Genomic DNA, 10314 nt, shown 5'->3' with positions numbered 1-10314 from the left:
TGCAAAGTCCGTTGCCCATTCGCCTAACGGGCCCGACCGACACAGCCTCCAGGCCTGTCTTCCCCCTCGTGGCGAGGATCTCCCTGATCTCCTCTCCCTTCACCGAGTCCTCAAACCCGCTTAACCGGATGTCCGCCGTCATGGTGGGGCGGTTCACCCGGACTCCCTCCTTACCTGCCAGGACCTCGGACATTTTGGCCGCCAGGGTATCTGCCTTTTGGGCATTCCCCTGGCCCGAGATCTCCAGGCTTAACGCGCCAGTAGCCGTTCGCCTGACGTTTAGGGCTTTGGCGATCCCTACCTCTTCCAGGGCTATCTTGTTCCTCACTAGACCCATACATTCGGAGTACTCTCCCTCTGGGCATGTGAGGATGACGGCCGCTGTTCTGGGAACCCGCCTCTTCCTTGTTTCCTTCCCTTTCTGGGCGGAAGGCTGAGAGAGCGACTTCCTTTCCGGCTCAGCCTTCTTTTTCTGAGTCCCTTCCTTCTTCTTTTTTCTCCCTATCACCTTAGCCCACGTGTCTCCCGCGGGCTCTTCCTCCTTGGCTGTGTCCTTGCCCCCCAGTACCTGGGACCGCGTTTCCTTCGCGGCCCTCGTGGGAACCGGGGCGGGGGTGGCCTTCTTCCCCCCTTGTACCTGCGGCTGCGTTTGCTTTTTGGCAGTCGCAGCCGACGTGGGAACGGGAGCGGGAACAGGAGCCGTCTGTCGCCTTGGTACCTGCGGCTGCGATTTCTTCGCAGCCGGTGTGGGAACAGGCGCCGGCTTTGTCTTCTCCTTCCCTTTCTTCTTTCCCTTGCCCTTACCTTCTGTCCCTGTCCGCTTGACAAGCGGTACCTTCTCAACCTCCGTTGTTGGTTGTGACTGAGGTTGCGATTGAGACTGCGGTTGGGACTGAGACAAGTTGAAGGCAAGAATCTCATTCACCCTGCTCTTCAGGTACTCCATTTCTCTGTCCCTTTCGTCCCATTTGTCCTGACTCGGGTCCTTTGCAGGCAACGCCGGATCCAGGATCTTCTTCTTGCCTAACAGCACAGGCCTCACGGCTGCCGGCATGCCATCCTTCTCCACTTGAGCCAGAACTCTCTCCCTCGAGCTCTCCTCCGCAACCACCTCCATTTCCATTTCCTCGACCGGCCCCCTCACCTCGTTGGGCGGGTCCTCGTCCGAGGAGGAGGAGGAGGTCGACAGGTCTCGTAGCTTCTTTCTCTTCGCTATGATTCCCTTCCTTTTCTCGCGTAAATCAAAAGTTCCCTCTTTCCTTTCCATCTGAGACTTCAGCCTCTCCAAGTTTTCCTTGAGTGCCTCCATCTCCCTTTGCTGCTGCGCCTTACTTTCGTGGAGGGCTACCAGCTCCTTTTCTTGTTGCACGACTCTCTCGCGCAGTTCCTCCATCTCATTGTCCCTTTGAGAACCTCCCATCCTTTCAGCCAATAAGGTTATCGTGGCCTTTATTCTTGCAGCCGATTTGTTTAGTTGGCCCTTCATTGGACCCTGCAGCGCTGAGGATTTCTCCATGACTTTATCCACGCCATTCACTGCTTTTATAATAATAGACGACAGTGCACTGCTCGGCTCGTCACGGAACTTCTCCATCGCTGTCTTCTCCTCCTTCTTCCTCCTGGCCGAGAGAGTGGCTGCCACGCTCTCGTCGTGAAGTTCCTTAAGATTTTGTACTTGGTCTATTATCTGTCTCTGCGCCTCGCGCAACATCTTAAGATAACGGACTCCCGTAGTAGGCTTTCGGCCTCTTCCTCCCTCTTTCCCCACCTTCTCCAGAAATGGGGCTTTAATATCTCCCAAAGTCTTGGTCATAATCTCCTTGGTCTCTCTGACCACGGACCTGGCTTCCATAACTGTTTCTATGGGGAGATCTTTGCTCTCCTCGTCCTTCTCCTCTTCGCTCGAAATATGGATGACTCCTTCCGCTGGTTCCTCGTCCATTGGCTCGTCACCCATCGGCTCATCCTCCACTGAGTCATACTCTGACTCTTTATCGGAGTCAGTATCGGCATCCTTCTTCTTGCCTCCCCTTTTCCTCGACCTCGAACGGACGTCCGAGTCCGAGTCGGAGCGTAAATCCTTCGCCCTGCTACGAAGGTTCCTCCTCTCGTCCTGGCCCCGGTCCTCCATGCCTTTCTTTGCACACGCTGGTGCAGAAGAGCAGCCCGGCTTGACCGTACGCTCCACGCGCTCCTTGCTGTTCCTTCTCGAGGAACTCTGACTCATCTGAGCGATAGCCGATTCCTCGGCTGAGCTCGCCCGCAACTCAGCCTGTAGAGCTTCTGCGGCTTCGTTCCTTCCCTCATCCTCGGTGTTGCTTTCGCTACACTCAGAGGAACCCCGGTTAATTTTTTTTAATCGAGCGCTCATCGGGCCCTTAGACTTGCCCTTATTACCACCCTTGGGCATGGGAGTGACGAAATCTCCCGTGACTCCCAACTCCGCTCTACCACCGGCGGTAGCTTGTTCCGCTCCAGGGCCCGCCGTCAATCCTGGAGTTGGTCTTTGAATATTTAGTTGTGTCCCGTTGTGTGATGACGACGGAGAGAGACCAGGACTTTGTCGTATACGACATCCCTCATCCGCCGGGTCCTGGGGGTCCGAATCCCCTGAGCCGGTAAACGTTGCTCCTTTCGTACTCATTATCATAGTTTTTTCGTTGGTTCGTTTTCGGGGTGTCCTTCCCCTAGGCTGGTTGGTATTGCCCACCTTACGAGCCCAGCCTGCCCGAGCCCTCGGGTATCCCCGGGTTTGCCATACCCGTATCGAGAGCGCCCCCCGAAGGCCCCGAAGGACCCCCAGAGACCGCCCCCGACCCCTGAGGCACCGTCCGCCGATCGACACCGACGAGAGAACCCCGCCCCCCACGCCCGCGCGCAACGAGGGGCGGCCGGCCAAGAAACCTCAATCCCAGCCCCGGCCGAGCACGCTCGATCTCGGTCCCCGCCACGCACGAGCAGGGACACGGAGCGCCCACACCACCGCCGACCCAACGGACTCCGTACTTGTCACTGGCCCTTATGTTCGGTGACTAAGACCCGCTGGCCCCGACCCTAAAATATGTCCGAGCGGCCCAGCGGGTCTCCCATCCAGGACGCCTGGCCCTGACCTCGAAAGATGTTCGAGCGGCCCAGGCGACCCTTCGCACTAGGGGAACCGTGGGACCACGTCCTTGGTGTGCAATCCCCTAGTACGGGCCTACCCTCCACCCAACCCAGCACCGCGTACTGGGCGGGTGAAAGGCGGTTATCCCTTCTCCTAGGAGAAGGGATCTTCGTAACCCCACGGAAGGGCGATCTAGACCCGCAGCGCCAACAGTCCAGGTTTCCCCGGACTGCCGCGCTCCCGCCGAAAGACGGGGTGCAGGCCTTTTGACCCCCCAACCGTGAGGATACGGCCGACTCTACCCCACCCCAAGAAGGGAGAACCCCAGGGCCATCCACCCTGCCGGAGCACCGGCGTGCAATGGGTGAATGGCCAAACCCCAGGAGTGGGGTGACGTGGGACGGGAAGAACCCCGCAACCCTCCAGGCCGGACGACCGACGGACCGGGCCATTGCCCGAGAGATCCGCCGACCGCCATCAGCCCAGAGGGAGGCGAGGGATCATCCATCCCACCTCTCTCCCCAGGGAACCAATCTCCCCCTCGAGCCTGCCGGAGCACCGGCGTGCAATGGCCGAGGGAGCCCCCCAAACCCCGTGGTTTTTTATCGAAGTTTTCCTTCCTCTAGGCCGGTGGGAGGAGTAGAAACTCTTCCCTCTCGGTCCCAGCCGACCGGGCGTTTGTAGTCGGGGTCGCCTTCCCCTACCGACGCTTTAGAGTCGGGGAACAAGTTCCCCGACGGGGGCGCCAGACCCTATTGTGCCCCCAAGTCCCGACAAGTCGAGAGGAGGGGGCACGGCATGCTCTTAGACCCTGTACCTCCCCAGCGAGGCCTCCCTCCAGTATAACCAAAGGTACTGCCTCAGTGGATCGTTGGTACAGGGAGCCCTCTCACCACGTCAAGGTGGCAGCCACGAGAAGGAACTAACCTAACTTAACCTAACCTTGCGACCGCAGGATATCGCAACGCGCGCAGCGGTAGAAAGGGTGTCACGGGTCGTGTTGCGCCGTATCTCCGAGGACGCGATGCGGCAATTCGCACCGCCGCCCGAGCAGAGCGGCGAGTCGGCCCGTAAGGAGGCCGAGAAATGGGCGGTAGAGGTGGACCCGCCCGACGCGATCGCGGATCCGCTACCGGTGATACAAGCGCCGGTAGAAGGAGACCAGGCCGCGGAGCTTCCGATCCCGATGAATCTGGAAGCGGTGCAGGCCATCGTCGCCATGCTAGAGTCGGAGCAGGCCGCCCGGCCGGACGAGCAGACGACAGGTGCAGTAGAAGGAGGAACGGACGCGGAGCCGCCAGCAGAGTCCGCGAACCGGGACGACGCGTCCAGTGTCAGCTTCCGAAGCCCGGAGAGCAACGACGAGGACGAGAACAAGGACGAGGGACAAAAGGTCCCTACATAGATTTAAGTAGCGTTACCAGCGTTCCGAGGATGGGGACGCACTTGGACGAACGTCCGTTTAGTTATTTTGTTTTGGTGACCCCCAGGGTCGAGATTTTGTCTGCGACAACACGACCCCATCCGGCGCCATAGTATATAGCTTAAGACAAGTCGCGCAATTGTTTAGTTTCGTTAGTACCGGCTCAAGCCATATTTAGTTCATTTTTGTTTTTACCGTTGAGCGCGCGAACGGTTGAAAGTTCATAAAACCGCATGGCGAGGCTTGAGCCACACAAGGCTCCTTTCCAGGAAAGGAGAGGCGCCCGAATGGGCGTTCCCCCATATCAAGACGAAAGACCAGCGGAGGTCAACAACCGACCACGGCGTACTGACAGACCGTCGAAAAAACTCAGAGCGCAGCGGCGCTGAAAAACGGCTCCGGGGAGCCAAGATGGCGGACCGTCCGCAATTTTGTTTAATTAAAGATTCTCGCGTTAATGAACGGTCCCTGATCGAATCGGGAAGCCCAGGAAGCAACCGTAGCTAGAAAAGATCGCATTTCGACCGCGAGAATAGAAAATGACGGACCGTCCGTAATCTACGAGAAAACAATCGGGGCGTGATATCGCGCGGTGCCTGACGAAACTACGAGGCACGAGAAGGTCACATAGCCGAAAATCGTGGCGATCCGATAACGGATACGCGAGTTAGGGAACCGTCCGCGAGGTTCCACTGGGTGCGTCATCTGCGGGGACAAACCGCCCCTGACGAAAGAGGATGTCCCAGGGCCGATCGCCGTCAAGATCCGACGACCGGGTCACGAGTTAAGGTACCGTCCGGGAGTATGCACCAGGTACGTCATCTCCGGGAACTGAGTTGCTCTGACGAACGGAGAGGGCCAAGATAAGCTCCGTACCGCGCGCCGTCGAACTCCGACGACCGGGAGACAAGTTAGCGTACCGTCCGCGAACTCGCACCAGGTGCGTCATCTCCGGGAACTGAGTTGCTCTGACGAACGGAGAGGGCCAAGATAAGCGCCGTACCGCGTGCCGTCGAAATCCGAAGATCGGGTCGCGAGATAGAGTACCGTCCGGTAGATCGCGACGCGGACGTCATCGCCGAGAAAAGACCTCGGAAAGCGGGATACCAGGTCCCAAGAACACGTCAGGATGGGTCGGCGACGTCGGCAGACGTGGTGCTCGTCACCCGGACGTCTTCCCCGGGAAAGTCGCCCGGAATCATAAAAGGCGTGCGAATTAAGCATAGGCGCACAGGTCGGCGTCAACGGCGGACGCATATTCGAGACAGTGGAAAACCACTACCCTGGCGTCAGGACGGCAGGGCATCGCGAGCGCAACGCCCATGGAAATTTCCATGTAGATCCGCGTAAACACCGGAGTGGAAAATTACCGAGACAAACATGCGCAGTTAGGAAGCTTCTCGAAGGAGAAAGTTGTAGGAAACGCCGGAGTGGGGGCTAAAGAGCTGATGGTAGGGAGGCCGAGCGAGACGGGCCACTCGAGGCAGTCTCTCGGGGATAGTTCACGGAGCAACACGTAATTTCGCATACACTCTCGTTGTCGCGCTAAGTTCCGCGATCGTAATCCGAGTGCGCAAATCGTAATCTCGTAACTTTCATAACAACCGGGAACGCCCGCGAAACGCGTTAATTATCGCTTTTACATAAGCGAACGGCGAATTAGTGCCGAAAAATCTTGTGCGTCGTAACGAAAAGGGGCGTGTCAGCCCGAACGTGCGATCGTCCGACAGATTGTGTAACTTCGATATTTGTGAACAACTGTGAATGAAAATCAGTCAAATTGAATAAATTATACAATCTTTTGTCAAAAAATTCTTGAAAATTATTCGATTGGACTTACCTTCTGTACCATACCTGATCCATTGGCGTCGATCACTCAAAGTCCTTCGTTGATCCTGGAAAACGGTGGCAGCGGCGATCCTGGACGGCGACGGCGATGACCCTCATGTGGCAGGAACCTGAAAACAAGAATAATTAGTCTGATTGAAATTCGATAGATACTTACCTTCTCGGTATATCAGAGGTCAAACCGAGTGGCGACCGTTGAATTCAAGGACACCCCGCGTTGATTCGTGTCTCCCCACGTACCGTCCGGTTACAACCTAACCTAACCTTTTTTTTTTGTTTCGTGGAAGAGGAAAAATGCCTCGCGCATTCTACCGGGGGCCGTCTCCCAGGATATGTGGGGCTTGCACCCACTAAAAAACCTCTCCCAAACACTTAGCACGCTGGACAACAGTTGCAACACGCGGGAGACTCGAGGTATTACGTTACGTGCCACAACAGTCCTCTCGCAGAGGCGACAGAAAACGTAAACCGGAGACGAAATCACGCGAAGGATCAAACAGGGATGCCGCAGGACCCGCCGGAATGACTCACTAGTCCAAAATTTGGCACGAGTGCCAACGTTCGACCGCCTCGGAGGCCCTCATGATAGTGACTGCGGGCAGTCATATCATTGAGGGACGCTCTTCATTGGCTGCGTGGCCATTCCATAGGAAGCCACAGACATCCCAAGGAAGAACGCACAGGGCCATAGGACATGTACGTACCAGACGAACAGGAACCCCTCTAACCGGAGAGAGGTTCCACATAAATCAAAAAGCCACGAGCTACGCTCGTTAACATTGAGGGTTGAACATATACCCACCACCAAGGAAAACAGTCGGACTCAAGTCCGCATCACGGGCCGCATTAAGCGGCTGTATTAATGATCACGTCCGTCCCGCCCCCAGGCCCCCCGGAAGGGGGGGGAGAAAGGGAGGGAGAGGCGCGAAAAGAGAAAAGATCCCAAGAACCCCGCCGCAGGCCGAGGAAACCCAGAAGGACGACCACCCGCACCCCGCAGCCACAACGGGGCCTCCGGCAAACCCACTGCGGAGCAGTGGGGCCGGAGCCCCGCAAGCACAGCGGTGAGCGGCGAGACCACGGGCGACCGACCCCCAGGGAACCCCCAACCCATCGCAGCGGAGCTCCCAGGAAAAGAAACAAATATGTATGTAAATAAAACTACATCTAAGTCTATTCTCTATTACAGGGCCATCCGGCCGCCTATAGGGAAACCCGCACGCCGACCGCCCCCAACCCACCACCCCCCCAGGGATCCGGGAACGTCGCCGAAACGACGCACCAGACCCCAGGAGGAGGAGAGCCAGAACCGGCCCGCACCCGGGCAACCCAGGAACGGCGGGAAAACCCCGTCCGCACGCATAATAAATCGCATCAAGAGAAAAACGCACGCAATACATAACGTCGCAATGACATCGCGGAGAACGCGATTATCCCGGATCGATGACCATTTGCTGCTGCCTCCTCCGCTCATCTTCCTCCTTGCGCTGGAGAACGCGTTCAGCGAAAACCGAAAATGCGTTCCATCGTTCTTTCGAGTTGCAGATCCGAGCAACGATGTTTCCCAGAGAGAGATTTTGACCTATCGCAGCAGCGAGTTCACCGCGCTCTAGAGCCCAGAAATGGCACACCTCCAGGGTGTGCTCTGGGGTGTCTTCTTCCACATCACAGTACCGACATATTGGGGTGTCCTCCTTACCAATTTTGTATAAGTAGGTGCCAAAACACCCGTGACCTGTTAGAAACTGAGTCAGTCTGTAAGTAAGGAAGCCGGAACTGCTATCTAGCCAGTCTTCAAAACTGGGGCCAATCGCCTCTCTTGTTCTTCTTCCCGGGAGGTTTCCCTGCGCGATGTGAGCGCGCCATTGCACTCGTAGTGCCTCCCATTCTTCCAAGCGTACAGCCGGAGCCGATACCTCATTGTACGTTCCATTCTCCTTTATTCTTCGGTGTCGGAAGTATGTCCTTCTCAAGAAATCTGCATACAAATGCAGAGGCGGAACACGGGCCAGGAGCGTAGCCGCCTCGTATGAAACAGTACGATAAGCCATTATGGTTCTTAACGCTGATAGTCGGAGCGCGTGGCGCATCCGTCTCTGCTTATTCTCAGAGGCCATAAACTCCTCGCTCCAGATGGGAGCGGCATAGAGCGCAATAGAAGTTGCCACGGAGTAGTACAGCCGGCGCTTGTTCTCAATAGGTCCCCTGAGGTTGGGTAGGATTGCGCACAGAGCACGATTTACTTTGGAAATCTTTTCGGCAACGTAATTCACGTGGGTGTTAAATGCCCATTTCTTATCGATGTATACGCCAAGGTATTTCATACTGTTGAAATCTTGACGCTATGTCCCTCGTAATCGAAGGTCGAATTTCGGGGACAGTGTCCGAAGAAGACGGCCTCCGTTTTAGGCCAAGACATCGATAGGCCTAGGTCTTGAATGTTTATCATGAGCCTGTCAAGGCATTCGGACGCAAGAACGCACGCAGAGTCGAAATCCTCTTCGGCGACGAGGATCAGTGTATCGTCGGCGTAGCAAACGACATGGGAGTCGCCCGGAAGTAGGGTACGCAACACCTGGTCAAAACCTAGATTCCAGAGCGGGGGGCCCAACACCGATCCCTGAGGGACCCCCCTGTTGACACGCCGGGTGCGACGGGTGCCATCAGACGATACATATCTGATTTCTCTATCTCTAAGATAGTCCTCCACGATGCGCCTCAAGTATCGCGGAACGCGCTTGTTCCTCAGAGCGGCCCTGATTCTGGAGTGTTTGATAAAATTGAAGGCGTTCTTAATGTCAAGAGAGACAGCCAGAACCACTCGGCCATTCGCGCGAGCCTCGGTAATTATGCTCTTGATCAGGAAAAGAGCGTCGGTTGTCGAGCGCATCCTCCGAAATCCAAATTGGTTCGCCGAGAGATCGTACCTAGGATTCCGATCAAGATAGGTGGCTAGGCGGTTGGCGATGATGCGCTCGAAAACCTTCCCAGTCTCATTCAAAAGACAAATAGGCCTCGCCTTAGGAACCTCGCCGCGTGGAGGAATGTCTCCTTTAGGGATTAAAACGAGGTCTGCTAATTTCCACTTAGATGGGAAGACCCCAGACTGCATATATATATTGAAACTAGTAGTCAGTCGGTGTACCATAACAGGAGGCAACTTCTTTAGGACGGTCGCCTTAAAGCCGTCCGGACCGGGCGCCGTGTTGCCGGATCTCTTAGCCGCTATAGCTTCCTCCACCTCGTCTGGAGTGACGGGGGTCCTTCCCTCCTCGCAATCACCCAGTTCGACTCTGGACAGTACCCGGCCAGGTGGAAACAAATCGTCCAATAGATGGTTCAGGACTTTTGGCTCAAGGGTGGAACTGAGTCCCGGAGTGGGTTTTCTAAGTTTTCCCAGAACTAGCTTGTAAGGAAGACCCCAAGAATCATCCTTCAGTGTGTCGATAAGCTCTTGCCAGGCGGCAGACTTGGCGTTCCGTATCTCATGCTTAAGGTTCTGAGTGGCGGCGATATACGCGATTCTTTTGGCTTCCAAAATTTCCGGGAGATCCCTGCACCTGCCGCGAGTCCAGGCCTTCCTCGCGGCTATGGCCACAGTTCTTAACTGTGCAATCTGTTCGTTCCACCAGTGCGCTCGGTCCACCCTAGCAGCGCGCAGACGAGGGACCGCCGCCTGACACGCATCATGAATACAGTTGTTAATCCATCTGTCCGGACCAACCCCGATCATGTACTCCGGATCACCAGGAGTCACCGCACATCTCCATTCGATGGCTTCCTGAAAAAGCCCGATATCCATCTTTCTAAAGTTCCATCTACGGGGTTGCGGTGGTGATATACGCCGAGTCGATGATTCTGAGATTTCGAATGAGATGCAGAAATGGTCGGACATAGACTCCAGGTCGTCGCGAACCGACCAACCGCGTATTCTACC

General features: G+C 56.2%; 1 protein-coding gene across 1 annotated transcript; it reads right to left on the bottom strand.

The window, feature by feature from the left end:
* Positions 1-7807: 7807 nt before the first annotated feature.
* Positions 7808-8701, bottom strand: LOC112461330. Its single transcript, XM_025026533.1, has one exon. It carries the CDS (start codon positions 8699-8701, stop codon positions 7808-7810), a length of 894 nt encoding a protein of 297 aa, XP_024882301.1.
* Positions 8702-10314: the final 1613 nt, after the last annotated feature.

Source organism: Temnothorax curvispinosus, unplaced genomic scaffold (genome assembly GCF_003070985.1).
Source record: "Temnothorax curvispinosus isolate PA1 unplaced genomic scaffold, ASM307098v1 QBEX01011275.1, whole genome shotgun sequence".
In the NCBI taxonomy this organism is placed as follows: Eukaryota; Metazoa; Arthropoda; class Insecta; order Hymenoptera; family Formicidae; genus Temnothorax; species Temnothorax curvispinosus.
The sequence above is the reverse complement of the archived record's forward strand: the minus strand, read 5'-3'. Positions and strand labels throughout refer to the sequence as shown.

Coding starts and splice junctions, on each gene's coding strand:
- LOC112461330 (XM_025026533.1), bottom strand. CDS start 8,701: ATGAAATACCTTGGCGTATACATCGATAAGAAATGGGCATTTAACACC.